The sequence below is a fragment of the Gymnoscopelus microlampas genome (genome assembly GCF_963454915.1).
Source record: "Gymnoscopelus microlampas genome assembly, chromosome: 14".
NCBI classification, from domain to species: Eukaryota; Metazoa; Chordata; class Actinopteri; order Myctophiformes; family Myctophidae; genus Gymnoscopelus; species Gymnoscopelus microlampas.
In genome coordinates, this window is record NC_139951.1 from 32,146,363 (window position 1) to 32,166,165 (window position 19,803).

At 40.3% G+C, this 19,803-nt stretch overlaps 1 protein-coding gene across 1 annotated transcript in view; it reads left to right on the plus strand.

Annotated features, from left to right (window-relative positions):
- Window positions 1-2,528, plus strand: part of grid2ipb (glutamate receptor, ionotropic, delta 2 (Grid2) interacting protein, b) — a gene marked incomplete at its 3' end in the record, with an annotated part of 54,091 nt that extends 51,563 nt beyond the window's left edge. Inside the window, exons 23-26 of the mRNA XM_084078477.1 lie at window positions 59-188; window positions 1,400-1,518; window positions 1,699-1,863; window positions 2,457-2,528. Of these exons, the coding sequence (XP_083934603.1) occupies window positions 59-188; window positions 1,400-1,518; window positions 1,699-1,863; window positions 2,457-2,528 (486 nt within the window). The remainder of the gene's footprint in view (window positions 1-58; window positions 189-1,399; window positions 1,519-1,698; window positions 1,864-2,456) is intronic.
- Between the last annotated feature and the right edge of the window lie 17,275 nt (window positions 2,529-19,803).

Below are 19,803 nucleotides of genomic sequence, written 5' to 3' on the forward strand. Positions count from 1 at the left end.
GAATCAACTTCATTTCTGTCTATTTGGTCACATCTGACTCTTCACTTTTGTCATACAGCTGAGCACGACCAAAACAGTAGATGGGAAATCCACTTTCCTTCACATCCTGGCCAAATCTCTATGCCAACATTTTCCAGAGCTGCTCAACTTTGCAAGAGACCTTACAACAGTGCGTCTGGCAGCCAAAGGTAACATAATTATAATACACTAACACTAAGTGGAGAATTCCTTTCTGCTCTCCTACCTCAGACATTTTGTAGCAGAATCTAGTAGATCCATGGTGGGATATGCCAGACCATTTTGTATAGAGCACAATGTTAAATTTTCACAGCAGGACTAGAAGACCCCTGATGAAAGCCTACTGTATATCGTTTTATGCAATTGTGTGTTTACAATTACTAGATTTTAGTTTTGAAAGTTTTCTATTAAACTGATAGTAGAATGAAAGGGCATGTGAAAGAGTTCGTATTAAGGTTGAATTGCTCTCCATTATGGCCAGTGGGCATGCTATTCCCACTGCCACTGCCCTACAAGCTGTTAGCAATTAGTGCAGGAAATTAGCATCACTCTGACAGTTATCATCTAGATTATGTTCACTCACTCAATTGTGTCTTTGCTTGTCATGGTTTGTTTCTCCTAGGACTGTAACTAACAAAAATTGTATTAACTGATTAATAATCTACAGTATGTGTCAATTGTTATTTTAATTATTCTATGAATCCAATGCGATTCATTTTAGATTATAAAAGAATAGTTAAATAAGGCAATAACCTACATAATGGTACTGTAAATACTCATCACAGTTCTGAACCAAACAGACATATTGAAATTAATTAATAGAGTATGTTTACCCAGGATTCAAAAGCAGAAACGTTTAGTTTGATATGGAACAAAGAAGTAGTGAAAGTGAATATAGCATAAACTAGAAAGGGGTGCTCGGCGGACGCAAATCTCTGTCAGGACAGGAGGCATGCCCCAATAATAATACACTGTTGGGTGACGCAGTAACATCAAACTACATGTCTCTCCCTCTCTCTGTCTCTGTCTCTTTGTCTGTGTCCGGTGCGTGTGTATGCATGCACGCACTTCATGGTTGTGCGTTGTATGTTGTCTCGTTTAGTATGTTGGTGTTAATCAGATGTGGGCTTTAACTAAATCTATGCACATGCATGTAGATCAGAGGTGCATGGTCTGTGTCTGCGTGTGTGTGTGTGTGTGTGTGTGTGTGTGTGTGTGTGTGTGTGTGTGTGTGTGTGTGTGGGTGTGGGTGTGTGTGTGTGTGTGTGTGTGTGTGTGTGTGTGTGTGTGTGTGTGTGTGTGTGTGTGTGTGTGTGCCTCTCTCGTTCTGTGTCCTCTGTGCCTAAATACAAAGTTTGTAAACTATGACCGTTTCATCCAGTGAACCAGAAAGCCATTACTGCAGAGCTGAGTGACATTCAGTCCACCGTCCAGGACATCAGAGCAGCCTGTCTGAAGATACCTGTCAAATCAGAGGACCACTTCACCTCTGTAATGAGTGTATCCTTAAACCCCAAACTAGCCCCTATCATGGCTGCTACTGTCAGGACTATGCAGAATACTATGGTGCATGTTGCACGATTTAGGGAGGTTTGATCTGTTTTTTTTACCTTACTCCATGACTACAACATTGATGGGCACTGACCACTGATGTTTGACCCTTGACCCTTGCTGCGGCAGAGTTTCCTAGAAAACAGCCACCCTGTTGTCCAGTCTCTGGGGTCCCTACAGACCCGGGCCATGGAAGAATTCTCTAAGGTGGCCTCCTACTTCGGAGAGGATAGCAAAGTCACTAGCACAGAGGCCTTCTTTGGTATCTTTGCAGAGTTCATGTCTAAATTTGAGGTGAGCAAAATGCAGCGATGTAGTTTGGATTGGATTGTTAGGACTTGCTAATGCAAAGGTAAACTTGGATCCTGTGTTGCAATTGAGTTTTGTGTTGCAAATGAGTAGTTAATGATATCAATGTTGATTAACAAAAGCAGGCGTTTGATAATTAGACTTGATATTAATCAATTATAATTACATGATTATAATTATTTATGCAATAGGGGTGTGTGGTAAAGGCCATCACAGCTATAGGGCATAGCAGTGGCGGCCATTTTGTTGTGCCACAGATAGAATGCCCATACATTTTTCCCATAGACATTTCGAAGATATTTATATAAATTATTTTAAGCCTGGAACCAAGCCATCCAGGCTCCTGGTGAATCATGACCATAAAACATTTAATTCTGTGTCAAAAACAGCAAAACAAGGGTACTTATTAATTATTAGTATATAATATGATTAAATATTCCCCCACACACATTTAATGTGTGTGGGGATGAATTAATTGGCATGACTAAACTGGGGAGAAAAAGGGGGGTAAAGATAATTGTAAATCTCTAAATAAAATGAAACAAAATAAATAATAATAAAATTGATGTGTTGTACAGAGAGCCCTCAACGAGACCCAGGCCACAGACAACCCCAGAAGCCCCAGACTGTCTTCTCCACCGGCCTGGTAAAAAAAAGAAAACTTGGTTAACCATCTAGCCATCAACAAGAGGCTGTTTATCCCCATCTTCACTCTGCCCTCGTCAACCAAAGTGCCAAGATCACACACACACACACACAACACACTCAGACCAACATGGAGACCAGGTAGTCTATAACAAAGAATAAGATATTAGTCATACGGTATTACTGTATATTTACACAATAGAGGCCTGTCAAGGAATGTTTGGAGAGATGGTAATAACAAATGGTTATGGATCTTGCCACCATGTCAGAGTGGCAACAAAAGCAAAGACTATAACATTATCACCTCTTTTTACTTACATACATACACTGGGTACTACATGAATGAACCGTAGTGTTACTTTTCTGTGCATATCATAATATGCGGAAAATTTGATCTATCAAGCTTATAGCTCAGCTATGTTAGGCCTTTGCTTAATATAGATTTGGTGTAGAGGGAAAAAAGGAGGGGGCCATGTAGTGAACCCTAGCGGACCCCAGTCAATGAAGTATATAGTGTTCAAGTAGTTAATGCCACCCCCTTTATAGTTTGTTAAAAATCCGACCACAGCCTTTTTCTTAGTTTTTTTTGTCAAGATGTGATAACGTTACAATTACTTTGTGGTAAACATGTTGGAATGTCCTATCGTAAGCATTGAGTCGCCACTCTCCAAACATGCCATAATAAGACTATGAATAGTGCTATACTTTTCGGTGCTGGTCAGAGCAGTGTCCATAGTCATTAAGTCAGTAAATCACTGCACAAGGAAAAGATTTAGATCAGTGTTTCCTTCCCTTAGGCTACATATATTTTCTTAAAAACACAATGTAATGCTACCTACTAACCTATAAAAGATAGATTTGAGCTAATGTTTGCTCCCAACATAGCTTCTCACTTGCATATCACCAGTGTAAAAGTAATTGGAGGGGGGGGGTGATGGCTGATTTGGGTGATACTAGACCCTGTCACAGAATCAGAATGTATTCAACTTTATTGTCACATCACAGCTTTACAGGTGTAAAGAAGTGGGAGAGTTTTTGTTGTGGACTGATGACAGCAGAATATTTGGGTTAACAAGCTCTTTGTTGTCCAGTGCGATACAGAATCATACGGTTGCGCTGCTTGCCATGCAGTGACCAGTGTTGCCAGATTTTGTGAGAGAAAAAAGCAACCAGGTCTATGAAAACAAGCCCAAAAGAAGCGACTATAGGCCACATGAGCACTTTAAACCTATATACTTCGGCTGACCGTGGACAAATACATATTAATTTGGGGGGTTTCCTTGACATGAAAATGTTTGAGAACCACTGGTTTAGAAAACATTAGGAATCAAGCCCAAATAAGCAACTACACTGTACAAACAAACCCAAAAACCTGCAACCCGCAACTACCAATATAATTTACAAGCAACTTTACAGAACAACAAGCCCAAAGTCGCTTATAATAAGCAGACATGGCAACACTGGCAGTGTATCGCTTACACAGGAACAAAATGCTACAGGGAGAGCAGATGGAAGGCACTGTCCAATGGCTCCCCATGAGTGTGTGTGGGGATGGCTGATTTGTGCATCTATTAGCTCAGTGCAAAACAGGTGTGTAGTCATATCTATATCTCATTCTAGGTGTGACCATCACCCACCCTACAGTGATACATTATTAAAAATATATATATTCTGGATAGCCTATGTATTAGCCTAATTACTACATTTATTACAATGATTATATAAAGTAACTATATTTTCTATCTGAATATATTTGATAACTGCAACAAGCCATTTTATGTAGATTGAAGCCGGTTGATTAGAATTGCTGCTGAGATGCCCAGAATGCAATGAATGTGAGTAGTAACAATGTAATTCACTACAGTAATGAGAATTCATGTGACAATTTGGTTGAATGCCCCACATGTTGGCTGTTCAATCACAAAACAATACGTATATATATATATACTAGTACACCAGTCACACTCGTACTGCCTCCTGACATTCACCACAGCCTGTATCTTAAGCATTTTAGAGTCTTGAGTGCTGATCTAGAATCAGCTTGCCAGTTGTGGCGATATTCATGGTAACACTCATTGTTCTAATCTAAATTATATTATCAGCACAGTGCTGTCTGAGACACTTTGTGAATGCCAGCCCATAAATTATCTCAGTTTAATTGAATGTATGGGTGGTACATAGTCAACATTTTTCCAATGTTCTGTGTGTGTGTGTGTGTGTGTGTGTGTCCCCTTCTCTCAATTTGGAGAGAAATCAACACAAACCTTTCTTTCGCACAAAAGGTGGTGTACCTTTTTGTGTAACAACACAGGCTGGAAGGATGGGCGCACACCAGTAGTGCTGAGGTGCTGACCACGGTGCAAAGGTATAAAAAGGAAGAGAGGTCGCACAGCTTCAGGGCATTCCCCGAAGAAGACCTCTGTGTAAGGTTGAGACGTTGGTTTCCTATTAAAAAATGTTTTTTTTGCATTGTGGCCACGAGCTGTGTGACCTCTCTTCATTTTTGTACCCTTTTGTAAAAAAAAAAAAAAAAAAGTTGGGTTGTGAGCTTTTGATAGAGTTTAATGGTTCTGCACTTTCTAGTAGACTATTAGAGTGCTTTTAACACAACCCTGCGTGAAATAAGTGGACGGCTGCTGAATGAAAGAAAAAGTACCTGCTCCTCCCGGCTGTCATGATAACTTCATGAACTACAATGCACCTGTAGCTATATTGTATTTTATGTCGAGGACGTATCGTTTAGAATGCACATTAATAGTTAGCTTTGCACTGTTCAATGTTTTTGTTCTGTACTATATGCCCTTACATGGCCTGCAAGTCCGTCCTGTACACGATTTATTTTCTTAAGGGAATTTCAGTGTTAGGCTTTTGAACTGTTCTTCTGTAAAGTACTGTGTGTCATCAGGAAAGCACAATTTTATTTATGCACAGCTTTAGTCAGGCTTTCAAGGTAACTGTGATTCTTGTATAAAAGTAATCCTGGCTGCTACTTGTGCAGTACAGTGTTTATTGTTCAGATCATTTGCATGTTGGTGCAGTTGTTGTATTTTATGTTAAACAAGCATCTGGTATAATTTACCTTCACTAGAGTTAAAACAATTATGTTGGTCTGTGTGTTTATGTTAGTAAACATTTGTTACCTATATACAGTAATTTGTATTTTTTAACTTTTATATGTTTTCATTGAAAGCTACTTATGTAAGTGACTATGTGTGGTTATATTTTACCTCTGTTTGCTCAAACGCTTCCAACTGAATGAACATGTCTTTGATCTGTGTAAAAGATCATGCTTGACAATAAAATTGCCTGACATCCTTGTGTTTTGCTTTTTCAGTTTGACAGCAGCAATGTCGTAATGCTGCAGTTCCAGCCCAGGGGGCCTATTTCACGAAAGCAGAATTAGGGGTTGAGCCTGGATTTAACACCTATCCTGGCTTAATTTAGCCAGGATTAGCGATGAATCGGTTTCATGAAAGCTGAATTATCTTGCCAGATAAGTTTATCCATGACTCGAATTCACTAAAGAAAATTTACGCAATCCTACCTTAGTTACTATGGAAATGTAGCTGTGAAGTTAGCCTGGTAGGGACCAGGCTTACAGCCAATCTTACTTAATCCAGTGCCTTGTTTTTCCACAGTTAATTCAACACATGTGTGGACCATGGACTAATTTCAATGACCCTGCATTCAAATAAAATGAAATAAATACAATAAGATATAATCAATTTAATTATATTACTGAAATAGTGTGACCATGAATCATAATTGTTTCACAATGACTTGTGTGATATGTCATTGTCACTCTGTTAACACTATAGTTCATATTGTTGTTAGATGTTTGATAATATACAGATTTTTTATATATTACAAGTAAGACGCGCGAACGCTGGAAGCGAACGCAGCTCGAAAATATTGTGCATTTACGGACTGTGTGTGTGTGTGTGTGTGTGTGTGTGTGTGTGTGTGTGTTTTGACTGCACTCTGGCGCCACTCTGTTGGTTGCACACAGGCAGTGCAGTGCACACATACTGCACACAGACAGAGACACAACGAGAGCAGAGTTTCATAGTATGCTCCACTTGGGCGGAGGCGCGCGCCGCGCCTCCTTCCGCGTTCGCAATAATAAATGTCTGACAGATTCATCTCTGTGCTGAGAGTCAGATCACTATCCCATTACACCATCTCGCCGGGGAGACATCAAATTCATCAAAAGAGAAATTTGATGTCTCCCCGGGAGCCTGAGTCTTCATTCAAGACTCTTTTGTCTTGAGTGAAGACGGGAAGACATCAAAGAGAAATTTGATGTCTCCCCGGGAGCTGGGACCCAAGCCTCAAGACTCTTGAGCTAAAAAGTTTGTGAACCACTGCCATTTAGAACAGTGGTTTTCAACCTTTTTCATGCCAAGGACCCCTAAATTGATATACATTTGGCCGCGGACCCCCATCTGAAAATGGGCCAGGGACCCCCAGAAGCAAAGATTTGAGTTTAAAATGTATATATATTTCAAAGATATGCACACACTCAAGAGGTTTCAAAAATAGCAGATCTACAAGCTCATAGCGCGGCACTCGTGCCGTGCTATGAGCTTGTAGATCTGCTATTTTTGAATAGCCAAAGCTAAGTGGTTAAATATGATTGTGACGCTATCAGCAGCGTACCCACCGTAGATGGAGACACAAGGAGCCATTTGACAGTGAGGTCGGACAGCACAGATAATTCTCATTCTACTGCTCTGCCACCAAAAGGTGGACTGCCCTGACACCATCCATTAACTCATTCAGTGCCTGACTTATTTCTGGCAGTTTGGCTCTGAGTGCCAGAGCCAAAAATACATTGTAAAAAAAAAGTGCTTAGGAAGCGAGATACAGCCTTTTTCAGTAAGATGTTAAACAAGAAGTGAATGGACCAAAGGCTGGTTTCTTTCAAAATTGGCCTGAAAAAACATCAGGAGACTACAAGGGGAGGCAAATCGAAAGGAGGTGTCATTCACTGCCACCGTTTTCCCTTTTTGTAGTGTAGTGTAGTGTTTTGTACTGTATTTGTTGATGACATGTATTGTCATTGTCACAGTATTATTGTGTTAATTTGTTATGCTACGCTACAGTATGTTGATGAATTGACTACATAGGACCACAATGGAAACAAGTCAGTCCCCAGGACTTTTTTTGTGTTATCCTTTTAGCCTTAAGGTCTTACTGTACCACTAACTGTTTACATTTCTGACTAATAAAGTATTCAATCAAATCAATCAATCAATCAAAGCTTTGACAGCACTGTTGCTTAAATCTGCTTATAATATCACAGGCAGGCTGTGGTTAAAATGCTCTTTACACCTGTGATGTACCAAAGAAATATGTATTAATATAATTTAGCTTTTTTATGTTACTTCACAACATTATTACATAAAGGTTGCCTTATAGTCACAACATGTGACAATGTTATAAACTCACCTTAGAAACTGCTGCCAGTCTCAGCGGGCCTTTCAGAGAGGTTACGATGGATCTGGAGAAAATGCAGTCCTTCACAGAGCGGACAAAGTTACCGGGAACCTCATCAAGATGGAAGGCTTCTGCAGAGGAATGAAAGTAGACACCCTTATTATACACCACACTTTGTATATCAGAACGGTAACAGGAAAAGTGGGCACCTCGATGTAAAATGGTCTATTTTAGAGAGAGAGAGAGAGAGAGATTTGGAAAAGGGTCTTAAGCAATGTAAGCTATAAATGATTAGAGAATATGAATGAACATTTGACCATTAAGGTCTAATATTTCTACAATTGCTAAATTGCTACAAAACCTGTATTTCCAATCATTTTGGGCATAAACAAGGAGTTAAAGCGTACATTTAAGTGTGATTATGATGTACCGTGCATGTTCAAATATGTACACTTTCCTTTTTTTTTTTACATGTTGGACAAAATAGCAAATTTGAGTTGCCCACTTCCTTAGTGCCTACTCTTTCTTAGTGCACACTCTTCTCTTCTTGTACAGTATCTATCAAAATAACATTACTGTGCTCTAAATACAGGGGGTTCGGGACCCCTAGGGGGTCCTCAGAGTTACTACAGGGGGTCCGCCAAATCTTTGTGTGATAGGATTTAGTTTTTTTTACATTAACCACTTCAACCAAGCATCCCTATTCTGAGGAGAACTTTAGCCAAAAATAGCAGATCTACAAGCGCATCGTGAGGCGTTGTGCGCTTGCAGATGTGCTATTTTTGGCAAAGTGGTTTAGTATAGGGGGAAAAAGAGCAGGCTAAGTACAGAGTGAAAGGTCAGGTTTACTAAGTATTGTTTAAGTGCATGGTTAAATGGAAATACACATCAACATGAATCCAACATGACAGTGCTGTGAAACAAGTCTATGAAGCTGCCTATGAAATCCATGAAAAAAATAATATTCTATACAATATATAATGGGGGTCCCTGCTTTATCTCGCTCTCAGCCAAGGGGTCCTTGGCCTGAAAACGTTGAAGACCCCTGCTGTAAACCCATAACATTGAAACATATTTTACCTATGAGCTTCTTCACTTCAAAGTCATGAACTCCTGTTCACATAGAGTGGAGATGTCTGTCTGTCTGGATGATCAGAGCTGTCACCATCATAGCTGAGACAACCAGGGTTCTTCATACTTTGACAGAACTCCTCCTCAAGACAAACAGCAGGTTTCACCATGTTAATGCTGGTCAGTACAGCTTCCATACTACAGATTATATCAAACATTGTCAGTACTTATATTTCAAATCGTATATAGCTTGAGAACCTGCAGGTGGAAAGACTGGTGATGCGAGGTTAGTAATGATGTAATAAATAATCACTAATCAAAGTGATTTGAACGGAGCTCTGAGATGTCAATATTTACTACTGCGTCCGGGTGTAACCAGGGTGCGTTGCCATGTTTTGTGAGAGAAACAAGCAACCAGGTTGATGAAAACAAGCCAATTTCCAAAACAATCTTGGAAGACATTTTTAAAAATTAGGAATATTTTAGAAACCAGTACTTTTACTTCTACTCCACTACATCTCGGATACAAATATTGTACTTTTACTCCACTAGATTTATTTGAAAACTTTAGTTACTAGTTACTTTTCAGATATAAATGATATAATGAAACATACATTAACCACTTTAGCCCTATTTTATACCTAGGCTATTTTCAAATATTTAGTACTCTTACTTTTGGTACTTTAAGTACATTTTGATGCCAATACTTTTGTACTTTTACTGAAGTACATTTTTAATTCTGGACTTTTACTTGTAACAGAGTATTTTTATATTGCAGTATTGGTACTTTTATTTAAGTAGAAAATGTGAGTACTTTTTCCACCAGTTTTGACTGAACACTAAATGTTTTTGCTGGAGCAAAAAAATATATAAGTAAGGTAAAACAAAACATACACGTTTTTTTATTTTTATTTTAAAGTCCCCCCCCCTCCCCGCTCCCTGCTACTGAGACCCGGTAGAAACGCCCACAGCGGACCACGCTTTACGGTAAGATCAAAGGGTGACGACGTGACGTCACTCTCTTTTGTCTTTTCTACGCACTTCGCAGGAGTGACCAGCAGGGAGAGCTGCACGAGCGGGCCGAGCCACAAGACGAAAAGTTTGTTAAAGTTTGTAAAAAGGCTATTATAGTGAACTAAACAACTCATACCGTAATATTAGTGCACATGGTTATGAGTATAGGTTATCAGTGTTTATTAGGGAGGTGAAGAAAGCTACAAAAAAAAAAAAAAAACAAGCGAATTATCACCAAAAATGTAAGCTTTCTACAGGTGTTGTTAGTTTGGCTAATAAGTGCTTATACATTAAAGGAATTGATGACGTAACAATAGCATGTAATTTTCACGTTTATGTTACTTGGTAAAAAGACAACAACTATTCAGTATGAAGCATATTGTTAAGTGAATATATGTGTTTTATTGAGGCCTATAGTCAGTATACTGTAAAGTAACCGAGTACTCAAGTACTGTACTTTGAGTAGCAATTTTGAGGTTTTTTTTTATGTTTTACTTTACTGGAGTGTTTCCAATAGCAAAAACGAGAACTGTCAATCACAACGACTACTGACCAATCACAGCGGGTTTACAGCGGGTTTGCCAGGACGCGGCGTGGGATTCATAATAACGCTTAGCGGTGACATCAAAGGGACAGAAGGCGGCAATGGAGCAGCTGCGGCCCCTTAACTCTATGCTGCGGCCCCATACACACAACACACACTCGCACGCGCGCGCACACACACACGCACACACACACACACACACACACACACACACACACACAGCAGCAGCAAACACTAGACACGACCGAGTGTTTGTTGTTAAAACTAAGTTAAAAGAGTGTAAAAAAGGTGAGTTTGGCTAATTATGTGCTTAGAATTAAAATAATTGATTGAATTGCGAGTCATTTCACTTTTATGTTATTTGTAAAAAGCAACAATGTAGCATATGTGTGAAGTGAATATATATGTGTTTGTGACGCTGACACACAGGCCTAGTCAGTGCAAAGTCTATTTTACTTATTTTTTTTAATACTATTACTATTTTTTTTAGCGCGGCACAGAGTGCCACGCTATCTGCAATGTTTTTGAAAAATCGAAAAAATGTGTGCAAATATTTGAATACACTCAAGTACATTTACATGACATTACATTACAGTCATTTAGCAGACGCTTTTATCCGTTACTGTCCACCACAGTACTCATCAGTCTCTCATTGTCTCCACGGTGTGTCTTCATGTCTCTCTGTCCTCCAGGCAAGCTGGGGCGCCGGAGGTTGGCGGTCCAGGACCAGGCCCCTCAGGGGGACGGCAGGCCGTGTCCCTCCTCCCAGATGGAGCAGTGCAGACACCCTGTCCCGTCAAACCCTGCTACCGATGGCGCTACGAAGCCTGGTCCCTGTGCTGTGCTGCTCATAGGTCAGTCCCAACACTATAGTCTGACTCTATAGAATTCAGTGTAACGATAGTTCATGTAGACACGGAAGGCAGAATGTTGATATATACGTCATGCACACTCCCCGGACCCCCCCCCCCCATTCGCTAACTAACAAGTTATACAGTCTTCGTTCTCCTTTAAGTCAGTACGTACAACCTCTTGTCATTCTCATTCGCTACAAGCTAATAGGCTCTATGCATAGCAGACATATTGGAAAGAAATTGGGCCTCTCCTTACTTCCTTCACAGGTGTTACCAATGATACTAATGAAGGCTCTGTTCCATTCTGGTCAGGGTGCTAATATTGTGCATGTTGGCTCACTAGAAAGTAGAAACACTCCATTTTGGTTCCCAAATGGCCCCTTATGGTGGGTGTGTAACTCTGAGAGTGTACAAATGGAACCAAATGGACACTTTGTACACTCTCAGAGTTATGGGGGTTCGTTAAAATAAGACAACCACTATGCCACACTAAATGGAACAGAGCCTTAATTAGTATCATTGGTAACACCTATGAAGGAAGTAAGGAAGGGGCCCAATTCATTCCCAATATGGCTGCTGTGCATAGAGCCTATTTACTCACGCCCTGATACCCACAGTGCAACTTTGGCGGTTCATTTAAGCAGCCTCTGTTCTCTATTCAGTCTATGTGCTTCGCTGTCTAAGCTGGGTGTACAGCTGTTTGTTTTCAAATTCCCTCCACCTACCCGGCCTCCTCCCCGTGGCTTTTAGTTCATATTGTTATAGGTAGATTCCGTGTCTGTACTGTGGTTCTATGATTCTGTGTATTGTACTGTGTTCTATGGATTGTACTATGATTGTGGTAGTTTAATTATGCATTGAAGGTTCAATGTTATGTAAAACTGTATTTTATGCACTGCTCTGGGGGGTTTGTGATTGAAGACCTGTGACATTTTGCACAGGGAATCTTTTAATATCACATGAGCAGAGTCACACCGCCAAATCATTGCATATGATAATGGTTAATATATTGTAATTATAATGGTTAATTATATTGTAAAATCAATGTTGATTTAACTCTGAGAGTGTACAAATGGAACCAAATGGACCCTTATGGGTCCATTTGGTTCCATTTTTCTGGATATTTTAAATAGCTTTGAGTGTAACACTAATGTCATAATTATTTATACTGTACAACAGGATATAAATAAATATATTTTTGTTCAAATTGATCTACTTTGAACAGAACTATCCCTCAACTATATTTCAATCACAATACATGTTTCAACAATTATTCAAAATGTAACTTTTTTTATTCCTTAACTTATTTTTCACCTCATATTGAGTGAAACAATGGAGAGGTGCAGGTAAGAGTCAAGAACCAAACCAAGATATAACAATTTGTTGAACTTTACTATACTTGTGGGTACACTTTGCTATAGACAAGCACACACACATATATATTTGACTATCATACACATTCTGATCCCTCCCCACACACTGAGTTTATTATACACACGCCACACGTACACACACACACACACACACACACACACACACACACACACACACACACACACACACACACAAATATGCAGGATTATGGTGGTCTGGACGGGAACCACAAGGATTAGTACTAGAAGACAGTTACACAACCAGAACAGAGGTACAGCAGGCAGGTAGAAAGAGCGCGCACGCACACCTTGTTCCACCTCAGACATAGAGCTGCTGTCACAGGACAATAATAATAGCATACTTCTCCTTATGTTTCTGTACAGCCTTTCTTTCCCTTTTTGTTCTATTCCTCTTTTGATGAGAGGAGATTAGGTCAGTCCACATCATGCGTTTTGTTGTCACCTTGTCAAAGAAAAACTAAGATGCTGTGTAGAAACCATGAGAGTGCTGTCAGCACAGATTGTACATTTGCCAAGTCAAACTCTTGGAAACAGGTCCAACATGGATTCTTGGCCACAACAGACTTATTCAGCACTTCTCATCATGTACTGTAGTTGTAACAGTGTACATTGGTGTGTGTGTTTGTTTGTGCGTTGCAGGCGGGGAAGGGGGAGCCTCACGTCTTCAAGGAGAAGACGTTCAAGAAGAAACGTCAGTGCAGTGTGTGTCGCCAGAGCGTGGACAACGTGGGCTCCTTCTGCCGAGGTGAGGCTCTGTCTCTGTGTATTTACATACAAATCAGGTAGATAGAGTGACTGATACATAATATTAATAATGGTCAAACTTGCTGCTTGTGTATTGGCGAAACAGCTCTGGTATATTGAATGCTCATCAAATTATTGGCTTATGAATGAGACAAAAATAATAATCAATGACTTCAAGTTTCCATGGGGTGAGTAATTGATAAAGTCATTTTGGGGTCCTTGTCCTTGGCCTCTTGTACCCCCCCACCCCCCCCCCCCCCCCCCGGCCACCACTTCGAGCTGGCGCCTGCTTGAAGTGGTCGGCCATTGATGCGCTTACCTGGGCCTCCGTTGCCTCTACGAAATTCTCCCGAACAGCTTCTGCAATCAAAACAGTGACAAATATCTTTTGTTAATGTATGTCATCATGTCAGTCACACATTTATAACACGAAGAAGCATCAACAAAGAACTAGCACAGACAATTGTTCTATTTACCCTGGATGAGGTAAAAGAAGTTTGTATTCTTGAACGCCCTCTTGTTTTGCTGCCCACCACCGGACATATTATATTTCCGCATCAGGCCATTGGTGAAAAGTCTGAAACAGATTTTAAAAAAATGCAGATAAATCCTCAACAGCATGCTCTAGCAGCTTGTAATGAAGACAATGTATAGTAATGGTATCAAAATGTACTTAAAGTACCAAAAGTAAAAGAACTAAAATGTTTGAAAATAGCAGATCTACAAGCTCACAAAGCGTTGCATCGCCTCAGAATTGTACTTAAGTATAGTACTCCGGGATCCCAAATTATATTGTAAAATCAATGTTGATTTAACTCTGAGAGTTACAGAACCATAAAGGGTCCATTTGGTTCCTAACTATCCATCATTTAGCTGGGGACAGCCCTGGAACTCCCTAAAGGACCCCTGGGGGTCCCCGGACCCCACTTTGAGAACCAATGCTATAGACCAGTGGGTTTATAACCTTTTTTTAAATTCAAGGACCCCCAGTTTGATGTGCATGAGCGTAAAAATGTACCCTCACAGGGTCTTTTGCAGTTAACACATTAAGACCGGGAATGCATCTCTGTCATTTTTACATTTCTTTGGCTATTCAAAAATAGCAGGTCTACAAGCTCATAGCGCGGCACTGAGTGCCACGCTATCTGCAATGTTTTTGAAAAATCGTGAAAATGTGTGCAAATCTTTCAATACATATATCTTTTTGTTTGTTGAAAAAATACATATTTTGCTATGCATGTATTTGGCCGCAGACCCCCATCTGAAAATATTTTGTTCCAGGGACCCCGAGAAGCACAGATCGGAGTTACAAAATGTTAGTCTTAAAACTTATATTATATTCAAAGATTTGCATTTTTGCAAAAGTGCCGCGCTATGAGCTTGTAGATCTGCTATTCTTTTGAAAAATCATGGGAAATTGTTGCAAATCTTTGAATATATATATATTTAAAGCAAACATTTTTAACTCAAATCTTTGCTTCTGGGGGATTCTACGAAATTCTACAAAAATAAAAAATAAAAACATGTTGCTATAATAGTGGTTTTCATGTCAAGGCCCACAAAATGATATGTATTTGGCCGCGGATCCCCAGAAGCATTTGCAAAAATGTTCAAGATTTTTTTAAACGGCACATCTACAAGCTCATAGTGCCGCGCTATGAGCTTGTAGATCTGCTATTTTTGAATAGCCAAAACAATCTAAAATGACAGAGACACGTTCCCGGATTGAATGGGTTGACAGTGTCCTGTGTTCCTGATATGTTGTTTTCTCTTAAGTGTAGCTTTCAAGTGTTAATTTCTGAAAATGAACAGGGTTAGGATAGGTTAGGGTTAGGTATTGTTATTGATGGTTTAAAAATGCAAATTAAATGCTCTTGTGCACTGGCCTATCTATCACTTCCCAAAAACTGTCCCAACTGGAGAGATGTGTAATGATTTATTTTGACCACCAGAGGGGGCCCTCCTAAATTGTGCTCATCTCAGGGGTTTATGAACTATAATGGAATAAACTTACCAGTGAACTTTGTGAGGCATGTTCACTGGGGGCTGTGCATGGCAGGGGCGTCCAACCACCCTGAGTCCCACCTTAGTTTGACCGCTTACCCACAATCATCCACAGTCTCATTGTAAAAGGGTACAGGACTTGCCAAACATAGCAGATCTACAAGCTCTGCGAGGCATTGTGAGCTTGTAGATCTGCTATTTTTGGCAAAGAGGTTTAGGTGTAGAGGGAAAAAAGAGCAGACAACGTAAACAAAAAAAGTTGAATCTGAAACACAATTGTATACAATATGGGGGTCCCTGCTTCATCTCTCTCTTTGCTAGGGGGTCCCTGCTTCATCTCTCTACCCACAATCATCCACAGTCTCATTGTAAAAGGGTACAGGACTTGGACTCAAGGAAGGATTAAGAAATGTAACTAAAATGAACCCACTGTTTTCTGTTACTGACTTTGTGGACACAGGTCTGAGCCCACAGTTTACAGTCTATCAGGGCTTGGTCTTCTGTGTTGGGCCATACCATAAGTGTACAAAAGTGTCGTGTGCATTTTATGTTGTAAGCTATAGATAATGTATAATATATGATATATAATGACCTAGTATGTAATAATAATCCAATAATCGTACAATTAGTTTACAATGGTATACCTATGATAATAGTATAATATAATGTTATTATGTTATGTTATTTGGGACCTCCCCAAAATAAGCATGTTTGAACTGAGGACCCCCCAAAATCATATTTGAATTGGGGACCCCCCCCAAATAATCATATTTGAACTGGGGACCCCCCCAAAATAATCATATTTGAACTGGGGACCCCCCAAATAATCACATTTGAACTGGGGACCCCCCCCCAAATAATCATATTTGAACTGGGGACCCACCCAAATAATAATATTTGAACTGGGGACCCCCGAAATAATATTTGAACTGGGGACCCCCCCAAAACAATCATAGTTGAACTGGGGACCCCCCAACATAATCATATTTGAATTTTGCTTTTTAGTTTGACATTTGTTCAGTTTGACTCGGTTCCACAGATAAATATTATGAAAGTAGCCGATCTACAAGCTCACAACGCCTCGCAGTGCGAGGTGTTGTGAGCTTGTAGATCGGCTACAAAATCGGCTACAAAATGTTTGCCTTTATTAGGTAATATTTGACAATTTGGCCAATGTATCACAATCTTTTTATAGTATATTTGGTTACTTTGGACGCAGTAATTATTATTAGTTTATTTTTATTTGTCATTTCAGAGGTATTAAAAAGGTCTTAAAAGTCCTTAAATTGTTACTTTATAAATGTGCAGATACCCTGGACCACTAGGGGGTCCTCAGAGTTACTACAGGGGGTCCGCCAAATCTTTGTGTGATGTTTTTCTTTTTTACCTTATCCACTTGAACCCTAGCATCCCTTTTCTGAGGAGAACTTTAGCCAAACATAGCAGATCTACAAGCTCTGCGAGGCATTGTGAGCTTGTAGATCTGCTATTTTTGGCAAAGAGGTTTAGGTGTAGAGGGAAAAAAGAGCAGACAACGTAAACAAAAAAAGTTGAATCTGAAACACAATTGTATACAATATGGGGGTCCCTGCTTCATCTCTCTCTTTGCTAGGGGGTCCCTGCTTCATCTCTCTCTTTGCTAGGGGGTCCCTGCTTCATCTCTCTCTCAGCTAGGGGGTCCTTGGGCTGAAAACGTAGAAGACCCCTGCTGTATACACTTATACTGTATGTTGGTTTGTTTACCGTTGAGTGAGAACATAATGTTGCACTAAAGGTATAGAGCGGCTAGCGCCGCTAAAAAATATATTTTATGATAAATCTAAATGCCCCTGCACAATAGCTTAAATGTGCTCTATAAATAAAGTTTGATTTGATACATTAGGCTGTGTATGTTGTGACAGGAACACTACATGTATATCTGGCTCTCGGTCACTTGAATTAATATTTGTTTCTTTGTTTCTTTCTTTCTCAGAGTGGAGACACAGACTGTGCTGAGATTGTTCTTGTGCCCTGAATGCCCAGAAGACTGAGGTTCTCACCTACAGTAGAACACCCTCCCATACACCAGAAGACTGAGGTTCTCACGCCGCTGGAAGGCTCAAGCCGAGGATGCCCTTAGAGATGGAGATCTCGCTCTATCCATGGATTCGTCCGCATGGGGGGGATTCGTCCGCGCTGTTGACCCTGGTCTTCGGTGGACCTCCACTGTGGTTGATCGCTGAGTGATCAGAATTCTGGTCACCTCACGGCGGTCTCCACTGGTGGTCTCCGCCAAAGACCTCGGTCCGCCGGGCGTTTCCTCTGAAGACACCTCAAAGTAGGAAAATGTTTTCCTTTACCTTTGCTGGATGCTGCAGCTCATGCTGCAGTTTGTTGGATGTGGCGTATGCTGTTGGACGCTGCTGGTGGCGTATGTGTGATTGTGTCGTATGTGTGCTGATGTGGTTAAAGATGTTGCTATGCAGCTTTTTTTTTTCAGGTTGTGGAATCGGAACGCCGACGTTGAATCTATGACTATGTTGGTTGGTGTAGTTATTGTTTACAGGTTGAATCTACGAAGTAGTTCTTTTCAGGTTGTAGTACGACTATGTTGGTAGTGTTGTGGCTGTTATTTTGTGTGTGTGTGTGTGTGTGTGTGTGTGTGTGTGTGTGTGTGTGTTTGTGTGTGTGAGAGAGACAATTTGCATTCAATTCAGTTTTTAGACATAAGCCTCTGTAAATCCAGGCCTGGACCTGGTCATTTCAAAAGGTCCAAAAGATCATTCGAAAGGACGGGACGTGGGGGGGGGGGGGCCTAATTTCTAACCAATGGAGCAACTATTTTTGATTGCTCACCCACCGTTGGAGTTACATCATGGCAAGGTAACTAACTATACAATCCAAAATCTGAATGTGCTACTTATGGTCCTATTATTTCATGAACAATCTAATGAGCATTTTTCTTTTCTTTCTTTCTTGACCCCAATCTTCAACACCAAGGCCAACACCAGAGTAGGCACCTGAAACGTCCAAACACTGTTCCAGTGTGGTCGTATGGACCAGGTGCTGAAGCCGATGAGAGATTATCTTCGCCTTGCCTACTTGTTGCTAACTAGTTGTACGAGCTCTTGTTCTATTGTTTTATTGGATCTTGTTTATTTGATACACTTATTTGTTTTAGCTCTTACTCATTTGATTTTCCTATTTGTCTCATCCGTTTAAGAAACTAGGTAGCTGATATATTGCACTTTTATCTTAGCGTATACCTTAGGTATACTCTTAGTTACTTGTTTTAGAAGAGAATGCACTTAAGACTTCTGGTGATTAGTAGTTTTCTTAACTACTTGTTGAATGCACTTATTGTAAGTCGCTTTGGATAAAAGAGTCTGCTAAATGACTGTAATGTAATAATGTAATGTAATAATGTAATGTAATTATTGCCTCGACATACTAGGCGTTAGTGAGATGAGATGGACTGGGTAGGGGCGCCTCGTGATGGATGGAGCAACTAGTCTTAGTCTTTTGAATAACACACCAGTTAGTTTTAGTCTTCTGAAATAGCTTAGTCTTAGTCTAGTCTTAAGGCAGGTACACACTGCAGGATATTTGGTCCGATTATGCTGTCCGCGACTTTTTTTGGGCGCTCGTCGACAAAACCTCCCGATCTGACGCAGATCAGCCTTTGATCGGCGAGATAATGCTCGCTGTGTGTGAAAGGCTCTCCGAGACGATCTGGCAGCTAGTGTGTGTGTGTGTGTGATATGTGTGTGCCTGAGCGGCGTGTCTGTCACTCGGGAACCCGTGCCTATTTTTGTTGTTGTTGCCAGATTTTGCCAGAGAAATACGCAACCAGATCTATGAAAACAAGCCCAACAAAAGCGGCAGGCCACATGAGCACTTTATTGAAAATAGCCGATCTACCAGGTCACGTTGTAGGCTATTTTCAAAGAAGAACATCTTGAAAAAAATTGAAAATTGTCGAATATTTTCCAAAACCACAGATCTTGTATGGGGGTCCATCTATAGTGTGAAAACCACAACGATATATGACAGCCAATTTCAAGAAATAACCTCCTGCAGTGTGTAATGCTCAATGATCAGATGAATCCCCGACCACTTTAGAAGTCCTACAGTGTGTACCTGCCCTTAGTCGACTAAATACCAAAACCTTAGTCTTTTAGTCTTAGTCGACACAATTAACACTATAGTAGTAGTACATCTTTATTTCGGTCCATTA